General features: G+C 37.0%; 1 protein-coding gene across 2 annotated transcripts; it reads left to right on the forward strand.

Annotated features, from left to right (window-relative positions):
- The first annotated feature begins 1734 nt into the window (after window positions 1–1734).
- LOC124285962 (delta(14)-sterol reductase TM7SF2-like) lies at window positions 1735–19441 on the forward strand. 2 transcript variants are annotated; one of them, XM_046722262.1, is made up of 11 exons: window positions 1735–1793; window positions 3592–3641; window positions 12924–13179; window positions 13763–13951; window positions 15056–15242; window positions 15786–15983; window positions 16810–17033; window positions 17400–17568; window positions 18236–18316; window positions 18682–18804; window positions 19185–19441. In XM_046722262.1, exons 4-11 carry the CDS (start codon window positions 13817–13819, stop codon window positions 19340–19342), a joined length of 1275 nt encoding a protein of 424 aa, XP_046578218.1. In that variant the 5' UTR covers window positions 1735–1793; window positions 3592–3641; window positions 12924–13179; window positions 13763–13816; the 3' UTR covers window positions 19343–19441. The 2 variants fall into 2 exon arrangements, with proteins under 2 accessions (XP_046578218.1, XP_046578217.1); XM_046722261.1 differs by lacking the exon at window positions 1735–1793 and adding an exon at window positions 2213–2323.
- The last annotated feature ends 1338 nt before the right edge of the window (window positions 19442–20779 follow it).

Consider the following 20779-nt stretch of genomic DNA (forward strand, 5'->3'; position numbering starts at 1 on the left):
CATCAACTTGAGTGGGAAAATGCTTCACATTATTGAATCTATGTATTCACGAGTGGCAGCTTCTGTTAGATGTAGTGGAGATCGTACACGCAAGTCTTTGATTGTCCAGTTGGTCTCAAACAAGGATGTGTTCTTAGTCCGGTCCTTTTCTCTCTGTTCATAAATGGACTCGCTGATATGATATTACAGGAGTGCAAAGGCGGAGTACAGCTATACCCAGATCTATACGAACTATTTCTACTCTTGTTTGCTGACGATGTAATCCTAATGTATGACAGGGTCAACGGTCTCCAGCAACAGCTCAACATCCTGTCTACATTCTGTGAAACATGGGGCCTGTCAGTTCATCTACAGAAGACAAAGGTTGTCGTCTTTAGAAAAGGGGGAATCCTTAGACGTTGTGGAAAATGGTTTTACAACGGCAAAGAGATCGAGCCTGTGTCAAGTTACAAATATCTAGGGATCATGCTAACACCAACCCTGTCTCTGTGCCAATCCGTCCTTCACCTTGCAACTAACGGCAAACGTTCCTTAGTGAACATCTTACGTATAATGTGGACATATGGAAAGTTACCATTCAAGACCTATTTCAAAATATTCGACACCAAAATAAAGCCTATCCTGTTATACGGAAGTGAAATATGGGGACACACACGAGTCGACGCAATTGAGAGAGTTCAATATCTTGCTTGTAAACGCTACATTGGAACCGGTACAAACACACCAAATGCTATGGCCCTTGGAGAGTGTGGACGTCATCCTCTGTATGGTGATAGTGCCGTCAGATGCATCAAGTACTGGACCAGACTCCTTCATCTCCCGTCTCATCGACTACCACGCAAGGCATATGGCATGTTGTATAATCTTGACAATGTAGGTCGACATACACGGTGTTCCGACGTTAGAACCTTACTACAAAATGTTGGAATGGGATATGCTTGGGTTTCACAAGATGTTGGTATTACGGAATATTTTGTTCAGGACTTTAAACAGCGTTTAAAAGATATCAGTTCTCAACAGTGGCATGACTTTTAACCAGGATTTCAAGATATGATACATACTCAACATACAAAACAACTCTTGGTGCTGAAGAATACTTATTAGACTCTTCACTACAAACTTTTGCGCGCCAGTTTGCTCATGCAAGAGTTGGACATACAGGTCTACAGACTGACAGAGGCCGGATATTAAATATGCCCCGTGAGCAACGTATCTGTCCACACTGTGATCGATATGAAATCGAAGATCTGTATCATATTTTACTTTGATATGCCCTTCCCTTGACACCATCAGAAAAGCTATTCTACCAAGTTATGTGATCAGGAACCCATCAGTACAAATATTCTCAAAACTTATGTCAACAACTTCACACTCTGTGCTTACAAAATTAATGGCATTCATTCATGTTGGTTTTAAGAAGCGAAAATGATTGTTTAAAATTATAATATCACCCATATTATTATTATTGTGTCATGTATTTGGGCCTATGGCCACACATGCATTTTGGAAATAAACAACAATAAACAACATTGAGTGTGTTTTTAATAAACAGTGAAAATATTCGTTCACGTAAAATACGCTGTTATGCAATGCTTTTGTGCATATTTTTGCCCTAACGATGTAAACATCGACCTTTATGAAACAGACTATACGCCCTCGCGGGGTATCCCCTTCTTATCCAATCGAATTTGTGAGAATGTTTACGTCATGACCTTTAATACCGTGCAACCAATCAAAAGCTAGCCCGCCAAGCGTCAGTCCTCAGGTTCCCGCTACTGTCAAGAAATCTTATCGTAAGTAGCCATTAAGTACACTTTTTAAAATGGTTTATCATGCATTTTATCTTTTACACTTTGATGTAATTGTGCATTTGCCTTACACAGAATACAGATTTCTCATGTCAACTCTTGCCGATTAGTTGTGTATGTTGTATGCCGACAAAATGTCACGCTAGGCCAACTCCATTTTCTCAAGTCTCGAGTGAAGCGTCACTGGCCTCTTTGTTGCGCGTCAAGATAGCACCTTCTGACATGTTTTAGAAGGATACGCTCCGTTTCCGAAACATAAGTTCCATGTATTCGGATAAGAATTGCATTCAATAACGAATTAAGTCACTAATATGAAAATATGCCCAACCACCGGCTTCCGCTCATGATAATGTCGGTCACTGCAACTTCTTGATGTGTGTGTTTGTCGTGCGCACAGTGGTTGTAAAAGCGGTATTGATATGCCTAAACGAGTGGATTGGCCAAATGCGGACCCAGCTAATGACGTTAATCATCAGTGCTGTTCTTTGTTTATAATCACTTCTGACACGACATGTGTAAAGATGCTTTATTAAATATTCTGTTTGAAAAGAACAGGAAATATTTGCAGGATCCTTCTCTTCTAAATTGATAGTTTTGTTGTCAGCTGATTTTCGGCAGAATTGAGGCCAGTGACGCGACCTAGTTTCTCGGGAAGGTTCAAGTAATTTCCCCTTGTCTGCAGGCTTATATAAATATTGTTTAACAAGACGTGTGAGGAATGTTTATCAGGGCGGTACTCTATGTTAGAAATACCAGCTTTTCGTTCATATGATCTAGCATAATGTTACCACCAGAACTAAATTTCAATAGTTTTCAGTACAAATTGTCTTTTGAAGTCACTTTACTTAACCAGAATCGGATACCAGTCTGAAGAGTTTGTTGATTAATCGTGCACTCACTGACTCAGCAATATTCCTGCAAATATTCCTGCTTTATGATACTGGCTAGTAAATAATGACAGCATACAAGGATACTGTTAAGAGCACTAAGGGATGTCACAATACCTTTAACATTAGATACATGTTAGGAAATTCTGATATGTATTAACTTGTGCTGTTAGTATTCCACATGCTGCAGTGCAGTAGGCTTGGGAACCATGAAATATTTATGTGGTACTAGGATGCTAATATTTCAGTGTTCTATTTATTTTTCCTTTTTTTGTATTTTTTCATTCAAATAGTGACAGATCAAAAATATTTTTAGCCTCATGCTGATTAGTACACATAGATTTTGTTTGAAAATCCTTGTTAAGTTATTATTATTTTTAACACAATGTACTCTTGTATCACTTAGCATCGTTCAGATATTACAGGAGCAATCCTCGGGTACCCAGGAGGACCAAAATTTCAAGAAAATGGGTTGGATACAAAAAGATGTTGAACTGCAACTAACATTGTAATCAACCTGATATTAGGGTCCTTCTTTGGACAATGCTGGGGGTAGTCTGTCTCACAGTCCCTGAACCACATTATTTTCCCTACTGCCAAGCCCCATCTGCAGTGCTAAAGCCCTAAATAAAGCAAGTCTAGATTTCCCTGGGGCTCCTGTTCAATTTAAATGGGCTTTTTGTTACTATCAAAATTATATATATTCAGAGACTAAGCGTTAGTCTATGCTGGAGGCATTTGCTGCTTGGAACTTCCACATGGGTTACTATGATCTCTAAATGAAGAAGCTTTTGAATAACATACATGTAAGGTTACTTGTCTTCAGCAATCCTTATTGTCCCTTGTACATTCTCCCTCACTAGAATTAATGACCTTATGTTGACCTTATATTTCAGGTACTGTTGACAACTCAACAGCCACCAAGATGCCAACACCAGCTAGAAAGGTGAGATAATGTGGATTATTTTTCTGTTGGTCATGTGTGTCATTATTATAAAGTTTAATGAATGTTTAACACCGGTTTCTCTCACAAAATTGACCTTTCTTCAGCTGTGTAAGGTGATGAATGCTTGTGTCTGGTGTTGAATTAACTTCAACATGTTCAGAATGTGCCAAAGTTAGGCCTATTGACTGGTGTAGGACTGGCTAAAAGATAGATAATCTGAAATATTGTCAATGAGAAAAGTTGGTAATGATTAATCATTATTGAAACTTTGTTTTATCAGTTGTGGTGAAATATAGTTTAATTTACACACACGACACAAATTTAAATCTTTCTTCTCAGGGCTCTTAATTGTGTTCAAAATGCTGTTTTGATAGTATTCCATTCATAAATGTTTACCACTCACCTATGATATGAAATACATGTAACCCGTGAAGATCCGAGTTAGAATTCATCTTCAGTAACCCATGCTTTTCGTAAGAGGCGACTAACGGGATCACAGCAACTATGTAGGACTAAATTTGATAGGCAGCGGTATTCCACGGATCTAAAAACTTTTTGCAACATCTGCATATCATTTCCTCGACAGTAAGCTGACTTGGTTGACATGTCAACGGTTCCCAATTGCATAGATAGATGCTTATGCTGTTGATCACTGGATTGTCAGGTCCTGAGTCGATTAATTACAGACCGCTGCCATATAGCTGGAATATTGCTGAGTGCGGCGTAAAACTTAACTCACTGAAATACATGTTGCATGTTGATTTCTTTTAGACCTTTTTTGTAATTTCACACAAAGTTTCTTTTCAAACATTTATCAATATTAGAATATGATTTAGTTCTCAGTTTTGGATCTCTATTATTTATGTTGATAGCTAGAATTAGCTTACAGTAACTTTTCTTTCTGCATGATACCCTAACAGGATTTTGCATAATCACTTACATATTTGACACATTTAAGATTTCACTTTTGTCATATCTGACTGATAAGATTACCCTCTTATAAAGTTTCAGTCGTTGTAATTCAGCAGTCAGCTGTGAAATTATGTTGGAGTACTTGGTAAACAGATAAGAACAATAACAAAGAAATTAAATTTGACGTGAGCTTTTAAAAAGCTGCTTGAAGCAGCATGTTGTGATGTAGCCTTATATGATTTATCATTTATGTATTTGAATTATGTCTTCATAAAGGTAATACTGATTGCACAACATTCTGTAAATGAAGAGAGGTGTTCAGGGGTTTTAAGGAGAATTCAGTATTTCTGTTTTCAATGACAGCCTAATGCTATAGATTTAGATATTTTCAGCATATCAGGTTCCATGCTATTATTGACCAGATTGACCGTAGAGAGTAATGGCTCATGTGATGGCCACTGTGTTATTTCATGCTTGGCGAGTTTCTTTGGAAACCATGCATTCAAGAAGAAAAATGACTTAACGATTTGGCAGGTGTATGAATGAATTCATCCTCTTTGTTAGTGTAACAGATGTGTTTATGTGTGAATAACTCAATGCATTCTTGAAATTTTGTGTTTGATCTTTGTGTTACTGCTGGTAGAAATGTTTAGTTAGAGATGATAGGCACATATATTTTGAAAGATTTGGTTTCAGCACATCGTAAAGACATTTAAGGTTTTTTTGTGTGTTTAAGTTTTGTTATTGTTATTTTAAGTATTGAACACAGTTTGCAAGTTGTGGATTTGTCAGTATGTTTACAACATCTGTACCTCAGATCTTCGTCACCATTTCTTCATCTGGGGTGTGTGAGATTCCTCCTGTAGTATTTTGGGCTCTCTCAATCTTTATCTTTGAACATTTGGGTTATGACACATGCCCCACGATTTTGACACTGAGTTCCAAAGATAGATGGCGGTGTAATGCACAAAATTAAATACTGTTTTCAAGGCTAGCAGGAAGACTTTGAATAGTATCAATATGGATGTCTTTCTTGGCCTCTCCAGCTAGAGGTGGGTGGGTGTCAGTAGGCTTCATGACAAAGTGAGACTGAATTATTTTATTCATTACCATCTACTGTCACATGTATATGCCTAGAGTCACTCAATTGTCATTAATCACAAGGTGCTAGTGTCCTGATCAGCATGCTAATTGATTGTTTAGACCCGTTAAACTACCTACTTTTAGACTAAGATAAGTTATCAGAAAATGAAAGGGGGGGAATACTGATTGCCATAGGGGTAACAAACTTCACTTTGAAATAGCAAATATAAATGATTGTGCATTCATGTATTGACATAACCTTGATAACCATGATCTGAGCATTAGGGATGGGCTACATGCTTGCAAAGCTTTTGAACATGTTAAAACCTGGTCGTAATTGTGCATATGCATGTATTTCTGACATGTTCTGTGTGGTGAAATTGAGTGGCTCACCTTGCAAGCTGAGTGAAAGGACCAGTCGTGTATTTGTCCCGACCATTATGTAATGAGGGTCAGTCAGCAAGTTAACACATGTAGAGAGGGACTTACAGCTCTATTGTCAGTGCCTAGTATCTGTGATGTAATCGGTGGTGAAAGCTGGTGGAGGAGACATTGTGCTACACCCCCACAACCTGTTACCCAGCTGGATTACACCTACTGCCAGCAGGGACTGGCTGTTGTGTAGTATTGTGCTATAACTACATTGCAAGTGAGACGAGATGACTACTGGAATGGTAATACCTTAACCAAGACATGAATTAGTTAGAATTCTAAATTTATTGACCTTGACCTTGACCTTGGGAGAGAAAAGTGTTATTTTATATCTTTTTGGTTTTAGTATTTTTTATTGTTCCCTTTTTTGTAAATTTAGTGGTATTGTCAAAACATTATTATTTTTATGAACACGAGACAGGTCTGCAAATTTTGTTTCACTAATTCTAAGCCTAAGTGACTGAGTCTAGTAAAATTGTGTTCAAATTTCTGAGCTCTGGTGATAAATATATTCCATATGTAACTTGAGAATCTAATCGAAATGGTGACAAGGGCCCATAGGCGCTTGACTCTGATATGTTTATAAGTATGACCTATATATATAAGATATAAGAAAGGTGTGACAGTAAATCGAAACAAAATGGCGGCCAGGCTCGGCTCGGCTGGGTTTCGGTCTGACAAACGCTTCCATCGCTTTGACCGTTGAAGAAACTGCACAATTTATGCTCAGTTGACCTCTGTAAAGTACCTTGCGTATCACAAACCTGGTGATTTTATTCTCATTTAAAGCTTTCAATAATTTTGTCGTCCATTCTCGCACAAAGTCAGGACATATGCCCGGAAGTAAACAAATCTCAGGCTACAGATATGCACCGAATAGCAGAGCGAGTCTCTGATTGGATAGCACCCTCTATTATTCCCACCTCTTTTAACGTGCAACTATATTATCCAGTCAGAGACTCGCTCTGCTATTCGGTGCATATCTGTAGCCTGAGATTTGTTTACTTCCGGGCATATGTCCTGACTTTGTGCGATGAAATGGACGACAAAATTATTGAAAGCTTTAAATGAGAATAAAATCACCAGGTTTGTGATACGCAAGGTACTTTACAGAGGTCAACTGAGCATAAATTGTGCAGTTTCTTCAACGGTCAAAGCGATGGAAGCGTTTGTCAGACCGAAACCCAGCCGAGCCGAGCCTGGCCGCCATTTTGTTTCGATTTACTGTCACACCTTTCTTATATCTTATATATATAGGTCATACTTATAAACATATCAGAGTCAAGCGCCTATGCAAGGGCCATGTTCTGGCAAGTAGACTATGAAGTTTTTGGCACAGGCTGATCATGTTAATGAACGTTTAAGCCTTCTCACTCTGGTCATGTTATTATCTGTTATATGTAAGCAAGGTGCGATTTCGGGGTTGTTATTTTTTTTCAGTACCTAAGTGCACCCTGGCTTATACAGGGTTTTACGCAGACTTTTAAAACTGGGAGTCATGGTGACTCAGAATATTTTTATTTAGGAGTCATTTTTCAATATTTGAGAGTCATGAAAATTTTAATATTTCTTTGTGTTAATCATTCTCAGTATGTAACTGTCTATGTCACACCACCAAATGAAACTACAGCATTATTCAATTCAAACAGCCAGGATTACTATCTCCTATGAGTTCTCTGGAACAATCTGACAGCTCTGTAAAAGTCAAACTTTCATCGAACAATATCATTTCTTGCTTATACAATCAATTTTATTGAACTGACTTGTGAGGGCCACCCATAAAACTTGCGTCAAGCTTGACTCGTATGATAGTATTTTGAGAGTCGTTTACAAAATTGTTGCGTCAAATACGCAGGAATCATGTGTCATGTAAAAACATGCTTCTAGGTTTGGCTGCACCATCAAAATTTTGGTTGCACCTTAAAATAATGTCTCTGGTTCTAAAAAGTAAGATAAATACCTGTTTAGCAATTTTCATAACAAGTACTTGGTATCAGATACATTCAACAGAACCAAACCCCATGATGATAAATAATAAATAATTATTTTCGAATCTCAATTATATGATAATAGCTACATAACTGATTTATGAGTACACAAATGTTTCTGCTTGTAACAAGTCTCATGGAAAGATCGCATTACTTCAGTCACTAACTTCCCAATTAAAACACACAATGACAACTATAAGATGTTGGAGGATTTAGTGTTACCAGCAGTGGATGCAAATTGTTACTGAAGATAAGGCCAGACCAATTTTATTTCTTGTTTTACGGATCCGCCTGTCATATTTTTTCAAGAATAAGACAAAAAATTATTTAAAAAAGTTTAATTTTCCCTGCTCAAAAAATAAAATCCTAATGTTTTTATTGGCCAAAATGTATACTTACAAGAAAAATTTTTTTAGATTGTTTTTTGCTCCATATAAATATATAATACAAAATTGCCAGAAGTAAAATACTTTGAGTATTTAGAAGGAATATTACTTTGACTGGTGATTTTGTTTCCCCTCCTGCCTTTAGGTTTTCTGAGGACAAATATCTGTAAAACAAAAAATAAAATTGGTCTGGCCTACCCAGCCATTGTTAACATGCACCAGTGCAGGTTGTAAATAGTGAAATTGCACCCTGATAAGTCTGTACCATTACTATATTAGCATGACCTGGGTAGTTGTAATTTCAAAAGAGGACATTTTCTTACATATGCTGTCAGAATAGTGTTTTTTTAAATTGGTCTTTAAAATGTAAAAAAACCTCACTAAAATGTAAACAGCTTGGTTTAGACGTGTATATGCCAGTAATCATGATAATGTAATCTCGTCGAGTTGTCCTGAACAACCATACTAATGGTCACCCAACATTAAATAATAACGACATGTGCCTTTACTATTTTCTACAGTTGCTTATTGTACCAGAATTATCCATATCATTAAGACATGGAAAGTCTTGTGAAGTCTTTTCTTAGTATTTCTTTTTCCATAGTAAGTGACAAGTGGATTTATGTGGAGGCTGATTGTAAAGTGTTTTTTTCTGTCCATTAGTTTACATTAGTTATGTTTTGTTTAGAAGTTGCAAATTTGTTTTCTTTCTATTGTATTATTTTTCTAAGCTGAAGATTTTCAGGGATGTAGTATTCTTTTTATCTAAACTGTATTAATTTCTAAATTGTATAAGTTAACAGCTGTGTTTTTATATCCTTTATTCAGTTTTTGTAGACTGCTGTTAGGTATTCAGTGTATGTTAGATTCCGTATCACCAACTAGTGACATGGTTTTTGTGAATTTGACCCGTTTCAAGGTAAATGTGCACTGGGGTGTACAGTTGAATGGTGAAACGTGGATAATTTGAAATCCTCATTGTATGAGAGCATGGAAGGCAAATACCTGCCATTCTCCATTGACAAGGGCTTTTGTTGCTAAATCTTTCGAAATAAGAGATGAAAATTGTCAGATGAATGGGTCTACTGAGAAATGGGATGATAAGTTCAAGGTAATGTTCATAAAAGTCTTATTTTGAAGATACATGACATATTGTAATGGCCCTTAGGATACCTTTAACAGCAAGCTGCAGGGGATGAAATTTTAAGTGGTTACAAGCCACCACAGGGCCTCTTTTTTCAGTATTCGGGTTTAAGGATTGTGTTTTCAAAACCAATACTGGTTGGTGGTCACACTGGTTGAAACAAAATAAGAACAATGTTTCGGAAAGTAATCTCATATTCGTCATAAAGAAATGTCCATGCTGTCCATCAAGTAAAACTAAAATGGTGAGAAAATGTGTTCGTTATTTGTAAAGAAAACTCAAGGGTTACTTGAATTTACTTCCCTACTTCAAGTACTTCTAGTTCAACCTAGTAATTTTTGTCGTTATTATTAATAGCTAACATACTCTGTGGGAAGAACACAGTCTGTCTCAAAAAGTATTTATTTTTTGTGTGTATTTGTGAAATGTTTAGTTCAGTTATTTAGCAAAGAAAAAAGACACATTTTCGATGAAATTATTTCATCTTCCACCCCAGCGGTTATTTATTAGGACCTGCTCAGAGGCCATTATCCAGCGTGATGTCCTCAGCAATTGACAGTGAAAATTACCAATTTAAACAAGACTTCCTAAATCCTCAGAATTTACAACAACAAAATTATTTATTTTTTGAAAACAAATTTGAACAGTATGAGGATTTTTTTCTTAGTTTGCCTGACAAAGGTTCTTAGATAAGAATGCTAGATAAATCCCTGCCCAGCTAAGATTAGTCAACCTCTGACCTGAATGTATATGAGTTAGTGACCACTACATGTAAACTGATAAGATGACAACTTGGTGACCTTTTTTAGATGTCAAGTGTCACAAACAGGCTTGTATCCATGACTCCATCTTGAATGTCCAGCATTCCATATGAGTTCCCCATATCATATTTCCAATATTTGAAAACAGTGAAAGTAAATATGCTGCCATAGGGTTTATATTGCTGAAGTTACTGCCTGAACACTGTTGAAGCAGAGATGGTAAATATTGTATTTTGATAACCAAGACTTTATTAACTTGATTTAGTAAATTTCCGTTCTGGCTAGAGTCCAATGAATAGTTATTTAATATGAACACTTTGTAAAGTTTACATAATACCACAGGGTGTGTTAGAGCCAGCAGGGTAAGAGATGAGTGAACAAGCTCGCTGACTTAGTTGATTGAATCCCAGTTGCCTTGACTGTTTCTCAAGATGTCAATAGCTGCAGTCTCCAGACGTCAACGTTTACTGGCTGAGTATGTTCAGTATTCAAGGATCCAGGCCCTTAACATAGAATTAAAGAGGATACGTTTCATGCATGCAAAGCCTTTTTATACTATTCACACTTTGCTAAGGATCAAATCATTGATTCAACAGAAAACTATGATGTGGGGTCAAATTTGGTTTAAATATCTAAGTCTGTTGTAAGCATGTATCAAAGTTTTCAGTATGTAACTGCATCTTGTGGTTCCCAAACCTGCTATTGACAGGTGTTGTGTGCTTATCAATGACCCGTGCCATGATTTTCAGAATGGTTGATTGGTGACATGAAAACCATTTTTATGGTTATTCATGTATCAAGTGCATACGGTTAGCTTAAAGTGGCTGTTTTCCTAAAGATGTGTTACCATATCATTATTTATCCAGTTTTAAATGGATACGATTTTAAATTATAAATCTACGTTTAAGGAAAGTTGCTAAGTTTTGTGATCCTTAGCAAAGTGTGAATAATATATTGTCTAGGGACATAAAATGTTATTAGACAGAATTTTCTTAACCTTAGAAATTGGCAAAAACATACAGAGCTCTACTGCAATCAGTGGATAGCGTCACAATCACACGTGAATAAACAAAACATTCTTTCCTTACCTTATTGTATTTATCACATCATTAATCTTATTGATAATCTGGGTCTTGGATTAATACTCATTTCTTCATAGAAGATCCGGGCTAGAACTGGTCTTAGTCACCCTCTCCTGTTGAAAGAAGCAGTATCTGTCGGTCAGGCTTGATGACTTGGCTGACTCTTCATCGCATCCCAGTCAAGTATTTGATGCTCATTATGTCAACCACTGGATTGTCTTGTCAGACATGATTATTTGTAGACTGTCATCCTGGAGATTAAACATTACTGCCAAACAGTAAACTTAGTATAAACTTAAAAAAGGTTTGAAGCTTTTAGAGACCACCACTACCACCCCCATTATGAAGAAAGGCGATATACTCTGAGAATCAAACTTGTCTATAACCTATCAGGTCAAGGCAAATTAATCACCAGTGTCCAAATTATGCACACATGTCAAGGGTCCTTGTCACAACCGTATTGATAAATGTTCAAGATTTAGGGGTCCCTAGATTGTGTTACCACAGGAAAACATTAAGAATCCAAGGAAAGAAAGGAGTGTGCAAGTGAACATTGTACAATTGTACTCCAGTTTTTGTGTATGCACAAGACCATGAAATATATCAAAGTGTATTGAAAGAAAGCTATTCTCACCAGGAGGCATGGTGCTTGTTAAACAAAGAAGTAAATTAACTGGTCACCAAAGAACAACAGTTCATTGTTAGTGTAGCTTTGTATAGAAACTTGAAACAGGATATAACTTGGCTGGACAAATCTATAAATAGTACACTAGTTTCCCCCAGCTGATACTAATGCAAATATCAGGGGTTAGAGGTTACTGTGGTATGGCATGTCTATTTGTAGCTTCTCATACGAGTGGTCTGATCAGCTGAGCAGGTGCTTTTTCATTCATTGATGTTTCGTAACCTGACAATTTTAATACTTTTCATGATGGTGACCAAGATTTTACTTTAGGTCAGTAGTATACTTTGTTTTACAGATTTACTTATTCAGTCAAAATGGGATAGGATTAAATTCCAAGCATGTAGGTTGGGTAAAGCTAGTTTGACAGAATGTGTCTGTCTTGGTTCATTCATGTCCAGCATTTTGTATCAGGAGATGTGAACACTTTGACACAGTGACACATTGTTAGTTTTTTCTCTGCTTGTATTTTACACCATATATTGCTGCTGGTCTCCATGGTAACATGGTAACTGGTTATTGATTTCTGAATATGATGTTAAACTTGAAAGGTATCATGCAATTAGGATTCATAGATTTGTTGCTTCTTTTTGATTCTGAAATAATAGTTACTTCAATATTTATTAGCATCCAGTTAGCAACAGTAATAGGTGAAAATGTAGCCATTTCTGACACCAAAAAGACCCATTACATGTAGATTTGAATCAAGGTTAATATGGTTATATATAACTATGGTTACCGATATTTTCAAAATACAAGGTAGATCACAATTCGTCTTATTGCATTACTGAGTAACTGATCACTCTGTTCAGGTTAAGTCGCCTCCTTCAAAGAGCCGGAGTAAATCCCGCAGCAGGAGCCGAAGTCGTGGTAGATCCACAGGAAAGTCATCCGGCTCAGCATCCAAGTCCCCCGCCAGGACAAAGTCCAAGTCACCCTCAAGGACGCAGTCCAAGTCTCCGTCTAGAGCATCACGGACACGAGAAAGAACAACTGTTGTCAAAGAAGGAAATAGTGGTCACTCCTACCAGACAGTCAACACGGATTGCTGATATTGTTGATCACGAGGTAGGCCAAGTTACTTTCTTGTAAGTGAGTGGCATTTGATATGCTGCTTTGGACAGTTTTCCAGTTGTATAACTGCGGTCACGTCAGTGCGGAAGGAAACCTTACTTGATGCAAGTCTCAGTTGTTACACGTGTCAAGGATTTAAAGGAAATTGTCCCAAAGTTCATTTTAAGATTGTAATTTGATTTAAACATGCACACTCCTTGTATTGAAATGTGTTACATAACATTTGAACAAGCCCATTTGAACAAATAACCCAAGTAATCCCATATATAACATGTTACGTTTGACCACTTTCTAAATGGCATGGAGTAATCAAATAATAATCCAGTTGAATGATTTTGCAAGAGATGGATGACAGTAGGAATTTTATCAGGATTATTCAAGATTAAATTTTGTTATCTCTTTAATGTGTTTTGGATTATAACAACAAAGGAACTAATCTTAAACCTTGCAGTCAACTAATTAGCCCCTTTGCTTTTCCATCTGTATGCTAATCCCAGTTTTGTTTACCAGCTCCTCAACTCAAGTCTTTCTGCTGGTGGTTATGAACATATATTTTACTGTGTTTCTTCAAATCCAGAAAAAGGTGTCCTTGAGGTCTGCTGAGCAGTTAAAGACTGAAGTCCGTAACAACATGGCTGACAGGAAGGAAAAGGCAAAGCCTGCACCCAAAACGAGGGAAACTGAGTTTGGGGGTCCTGTAGGGGCCCTTTTCATCACCCTGTCCCTACCACTGGTCATGTACTACATCAACTTGGCATGCACTAAGGTAAAGGAAGATCCGGGTTAGAATTGGTCTTCAGCAACCTGTGCTGGTCATAGAGGCGACTAACGGCATCGGGTGGTCAGGCTCGCTGACTTGGTTGACACATGTCATTGTATCCCGATTGCATAGATTGATGCTCATGCTGTTGATCACTGGATTTTCTGGTCCAGACTTGATTGTTTGCAGACCACCATAATATACCTGGAATATTGCTGAATGCTGCATCAAATAACAAACAAAACAAAATACAAATCAGTTCAAAGTACACATAATTTGTCAAGTCAGGTTTCAAGTTCAGTTTGTAACTGTTGTAAGAATAAAGAATAGGTCAAACTGTTGTGTTCAGGGTCTTTGTTTCATTCATTGAAAAGATGGAAGATATTTTTGTAACCTTCCATGTAAGACTGCAATATTATTTGGTCAGTATTAACAATAGGTTTCAGTGGCTCCTGTGCCCAAAACATATTAGTTCACTATCTTGATATTGTGCCTTGACACTATTTTCAGCTGATTTTAGTATTAATAGACTGAGCATGCTAGAAATCAATGCATGATGCTTCTTAATTGACAATGAAGTAGCAGACTGTCCTAGATGTACAATGTCCATGATGATAATAACTAGATAAATAACCGAGTCTCCCACAATGATTTGTACATGGGCATTGTCGTAAAATCCAATTTCTATCAATGAATTGGGTATTTCAATATTTTGTCATAATTCTCTTCAGTGATTTACATATGTGGATATTTTAGCAGACTGTACGCAGTCTAAGTTTGACACTTCTTTCAGAAGTATTGAAGCCCATTCATAGTCATTCATGCTGTTTTGGACATTAATTGTTATGAGGTTAAAGTTTCAAGGCGAACCTTTCCAGTCAATGATGGAATGATCTGTTCCTCTGCTTTTAGTTATGTATACTGAATTGTAATTCAAGGCTGTCATGTCCTTGAGGTTTGCTTTTATGGTATATAAATCTAGGGACCACTACAATCTGCAACTTTCAATATTAGGGCTATGACAAGAACCTTTTACTTTTGTGCCTGATATCGAGCACTGGCTGACGTTGATGCGGCTCAGGTTACAGGTTTCTATTACATGTGTTGTAGGCCAAGTGCTCCATACTAGAACTTCCCAAGATGCCAAAGAACCCCTGGATTCTGTTTGACATGGAGGCCACGCTGTTGTTCTTTGGTTGGCTAGCATTCCAGGCTGTCCTAGCCTTGGTTCCTATTGGTCGAGTTGTGGACGGGCAGCCATTACAGTCTGGGAAACGTCTCAAGTACAGATGTAACGGTAGGCTCCATATTCCAGGTTTTGTTTCGTGACAATGATTTGATATTGTTTAAAGATGATATTCAAAGACAAATCCATTGCGTTAGTATGATTTTAGTTTATTATCTGCTTGTGACATGAACGCATTTAACCACAAATCATATGTAGGTACAAGGTATGTAATGAATAATCAAACTGAAGGTCTATTTCACGTGCCATTGCCTTAAACCCGGACTTTGAAAATGTTCAGATGTTCCCGCAACAAAATACTGTTTCCCTGAAACACAGTATCAGTAAACATGTAACTTAAGAAAAGGAAAGAAATACAATAAATATGTTGCTTTAATTCTCTGTGATCATGTATATAACATTTATCATATAGATGGCATTTCCTGCCGTACTGTACTGTACTGTAGCTTTTGATTTATTCAAATAATACCAGGATGTCTACCTTGAGGGACAAGACAGTTACTTAGCAAACCAGAGCAATTCTGTTGTCAAACAATGGCCTTGATAGATGATACTCTCCCCATAGGTATTGATCTCAATTGTCTTGTCTTTCAGGTTTCTTTGCCTTTGTGGCAAGTGTGATCGCATTTGGTATCTGTGTGTACTTTAATGTGCCACTTGTGAAAATGGTTCATGCCAAGTTCTACCGCATCATGACGTCCGCCATCCTGTTTAGTTTCATTCTTAGCATCTTCCTGTACATCAAGGAGAGAGCTGTAGCTGCAAGCCAGCTTGCACCAGGTGGAAATACAGGTATGTTCATACACCAGTCACAGTTGTGGTGACAGTCCAGTCCATAGACAGTGTAGGAAAGATGTAGAAAATCTAGCCTGTCCACAGGACTGGCAGGTCAAATTTTTTACCAGTCCTGCCAAAATCTAGCCTGTCCTCCAAATATAAATAAAACACCTTCGGCAGTAAATATTCAAAAAGGTTATAATCATTATATATATGTCATTGGTTTGCTAAAATTGACCCGACATGAGGACGGACTAGATATATTTTTAACCCGTCCTCCACAAAATTCACCCGTCTCGGACGTTGGGACGGGCTATCTTTCCTACACTGCCATAGAGCACCACACAAATAACACAAAGTCTGATAAAATTATCTTGAACTAATTATGTCATGCTTATACAATGTTTCGATGGAAATATCAAACCTTGATCCATGGATTTTGGAACTTGTTTCTACTTGATACACTAAAGTATGAGGTAGTATTTAGCGAAAAGCTAGTTATAACATGCTAATAATAATAGCATTGTGTTTCTCTGTTTTGAAGATTATAGAATGCTGCAAAATATGAGATTAACAGCAGTTGCAATTCTTGTTTCCTTTTGATAACAGCTGAAGAAGAAAAAAAATATGCATCAATATTTATTGAAATGACTTTTGTTTCAAAACATGCTTGAGTAATCCAAAAGGTAACTTGGGTCCTGTGGATTTCATTTCTGGTGTAGATTGAAAAAGTGTAAGTCAACAAATGTGCTCATCTTTTTTTAAATAGTGTTTTTGTTTTGTTCAGGAACAGCTGTACTTTTATTTTATTTTCAGTTTTTACCAAACTTCTGTCTTTCAGGAAATGCACTTTATGACTTCTTCATTGGTCATGAACTGAACCCTAGAATTGGCAGCTTCGACCTGAAGTTCTTCTGTGAGCTGAGACCAGGCCTGATTGGCTGGGTGATTCTCAACTTTGTCTTCGTGCTGAAGGCTTACCAGGACACTGGTGCCTTCCCCCCTGCACTGACACTAGTGGTGGCTTTCCAGACACTCTACGTTGGTGATGCTCTCTGGTTTGAGGTAAGAAACAGTCATTTTCTTGACACCAGGTTGGAATAGCTTCCCATATCCTGTAAGAGTCAAAGAAAATTAGGATCAGGTGATGGCAGTGTGTGATCTCATTTATTGCATTCATGGCCAAGTGTCATAACTCTCATAGGAAAGGGTAGTCAACCATTTATGATTATGGGTCAGTCTATTTTCTGGACTTTGTTGAAGCAAGAATGTTGTTGACCTTTACATTCTCTCGGCTTGTCTGTTTTATTAAAAGAATTAAAACACAATTAACATCTTCAGTTACTTCATCTAACCATGTTCCAAAACTTCCATGTCTCTGAACTAGATTCCAATTTCTACTTCTAACAATGATCCATCTCTCATGTACAGGATGCCATCCTGACCACAATGGACATCATCCATGATGGGTTCGGCTTCATGTTGGCGTTCGGAGACCTGGCCTGGGTTCCCTTCCTCTACTGTCTCCAGCCCCGATTTCTCCTGGACAATGACCCCAAACTAGCCTGGTACTCGCTAGCTGGGATTGCTCTTCTCAATGGTGAGAATAAAGAGATGCACAAAGGTGTCAGATTGGTTTAGATTCTAGGACATACCCGAGGTACTGATTCAGGAAGATGTCATAAACAGTTCTCTTGCTATACAGTCGAAGCCCTCTAAACCGACAGCCCTCCAATCTGGCATGCTTTCAATATTGGCACTAGAATTTGATCCAAGGCAGAAGTTAGTTAATTTATGATCATTTACTTGCCCTCTATACCGGCATTTCTTGCCGGTCCCACCAAATGCCGGTTTAGAGGGATTCCACTGTTCATGATTTACCTATGAAAATCCTTGCACACTTAATCCTGTTACGCAAAAAGTCAAGTCAGAGATCTAGTTGTTAGAATGATGATCCAACAGCTAAAGGATCTTACTTCCAGTGAAAGATTCATGGATAATTGTAGAATGAATGAAGTATTTATGCCAACAATCTGTTCATTCTTTGTTATTTGAACAATAGATAGAACTGTTTAGCTGAAACTTTTAAGTCATCAAAGTGGTGTCTGTGAAAACAGCTTTTTAGTTGTATGTGGTCATTCACTCTGTGAAGGAAGTTGTTAATGTTGTTTATTGATGAATAGCCTAACAACATGTCACCAATATTAGTGTTAATAAGATTGATGTAAGGATATAGTTTATCAGCTTTTGTTTCTCTCTTCTTACAGTGTTCGGTTACATGATCTTCAGGCGAGCTAACTCTCAGAAGAATGATTTTAGGAAAAACCCATTCCACCCAAGTCTTGCAGGTTTGTTTTGCTAATCATCCCCAAGAGAAAAAAAATAGGTCTTTCCATCAAATAACAGCTTTGATATAAATATTTGTCACTATGATTACTTGATAAGTGAATCATATTTGATATTTCCTTATTACTACAGAATACAGTGTAAAAAAACCCTCAGCATCTCTATTGTTCAGTACACAACAATTCTAAAGTTGATGAACATAACTGATAGACAATTCTGTCTTTGGAACATTTAATCATTTTCAGCTTCTAAAAACCTCAGACCAACACTGACATTTAACAAAGGGTATGAAATTGTCAAAGTATCCTATAATCACATTCAAACAAAATACAGGTTTTGACCATGATAACAAATGTTGGCACTTCAGATTTGGAATCCATTCCCACGTCATCAGGGAAGCGTTTGCTGGTTGGAGGTCTGTGGGGGATGTGCAGAAAGCCGAACTACCTCGGAGACCTGATGATGGCTCTGGCCTGGTCCCTGCCTTGTGGTGAGTTCCATGTTAAAAATCTGGTACTTATAGGCACACGGCCAGAAACCTGTTTCAAATCAGGCACAATGTTGATATCCTTGCCTGAAGGGAGGGAACTTTCATCATTCATTCACTTAAATCGAATAAATTAAGATGCAAGTTTTCAGAGCTTCATGGTTATTTTCAATATTTTAAGCTACATGCCTCTTCAGACTTTTGGCATATAGTATAAGAAAGAAATCTTGGTCACTTTTGGACTCTGAATAGTTTTTTGTATAGATAAAAATCTGGAATTACAAAACTTAAATCACAGAAGTTTTTAGACTTTCTAGTCTAATTTACTTGAATTCTAAACACTGTATGCACCTAACTTCACGTTATGTTCATCAATTCGCCAGGTCTGACCCTCATCCCTTACTTCTACCCGGTGTACTTTGCGGTCCTTTTGGTACATCGTGAACGACGGGACGGGGCACAGTGCCAGAAGAAGTACGGCTCAAGCTGGAACCGCTACTGTGAACGGGTCCCCTACCGAATCATTCCATATGTCTACTGAGCCAGTTTTCACTTGCTGATAATGCTCATACTTAACTTCAAAGTAGTGCTGCATCCAGGGATGAATGGCCTCCTAAATTAACATGTGGAAATAAGAAAAGAATTATTAGAGGAGTTAGATTTGGACAGAAAATTTAATAGATACTAAGCATGTTGGACGTATTGTCTCTTCTTTTCATACTGTCAAAACAAACACAAATATAATAGCAGAGTTGTGACATGATACATTAGTACAGTAAATCTCAGATCATTTGAATAAAAGGTAGACAATTTTGATGAAAGCCTGCATACATAAGATCATTTAGTGAGAATTCTGCTCAGTACTTACGTTGGCAATTCCCGGATGCAGCACTGTCATACTTAATATTTCTTTTAAAACTACATGTATTTGCAGCTTAACAGGGAGGAAAATCAAAGGATGTGGGGATCATAATATATTTTAATGGCAGCACTATTTTTAAATATTTTATAAATGTTTTTAAAAAGAAGATTCCATATACTGTAAACTTGATTTTTAGCTTGAATCATGTTAACTTACTTGAAGATTGATGATTTAGAGCTTATTTGCCATAATGAAATTTTATATTGAGCCAGTGAGTGCTAGTTGTTAATGGATTTTGGATGTCTTGATTAAGATTTTAACATCCCTGCTGTAATTGACATTTTGTCTGCAACTGTTAATCACATCATTAAACCATTGACAATCCTGGTGATGTTGCAATAACTTATCATATCACTGCCAGTATGTAGTGGTAATTAATGTCATGGCATAAGTTATTCACAGTTAAGGATCATATGAAATGCATTGTTCGAGGAATAACAACATTCGCTTCTTTTTTTCAATGAAACATGAATATTGTTTCAGCTGCTTTTGCTCAACTGTTCATTTCAAGGGAGTAAGAACATTAAAATAGTTCATAATTTCATTACCATTTGTTAAAATAATGGCAACATCTGTTTGATAATTCATGCTGCATACCTCCATCGATGCAATCCATGTAAATAGTTATATTATTTGTACATATTTCATGTATAGTGTGCGTAATGTGTTTGTTCCTGTTTTTAAATATAGGTTCTGCTCTGGATGGCGTGGTTATTTAAATTATCTTACACGTATTGGGTATAATGTTTGAAACGCCTTTCTAATTGAATTTTTAGTTAAATTTCTGAATTGACCTTTTTTAGACTTGTCATTTGTGCTTGTTAACTCTCCATTTTGATGGAACACTGCTACTTTTAAATGTATATATTTGATATTTAAAATATGGAATGTTTCATCAGTAACTTTGTCTTAGAATCAGTGTTGTCACCATGCCAAAATAGTCTTAGGTTTTAACATCTCAATGTAAACACGAAATCTTGCCACAGATTTATGGCTAAGAACAATTGTGCTCCAGATAAACCATCATTCTCATGCTTTTTATGATCATTCTGATGT

Source organism: Haliotis rubra, unplaced genomic scaffold, assembly GCF_003918875.1.
Source record: "Haliotis rubra isolate DU_JTF1 unplaced genomic scaffold, ASM391887v1 Scf371, whole genome shotgun sequence".
In the NCBI taxonomy this organism is placed as follows: domain Eukaryota; kingdom Metazoa; phylum Mollusca; class Gastropoda; order Lepetellida; family Haliotidae; genus Haliotis; species Haliotis rubra.

Coding starts and splice junctions, on each gene's coding strand:
- LOC124285962 (XM_046722261.1), top strand. CDS start 2,228: ATGCCTAAACGAGTGGATTGGCCAAATGCGGACCCAGCTAATGACGTT. Junction 17,034..17,399: donor GTGATGCTCTCTGGTTTGAG/GTAAGAAACAGT, acceptor TCTCATGTACAG/GATGCCATCCTGACCACAAT. Junction 18,317..18,681: donor ATTCCACCCAAGTCTTGCAG/GTTTGTTTTGCT, acceptor TTGGCACTTCAG/ATTTGGAATCCATTCCCACG.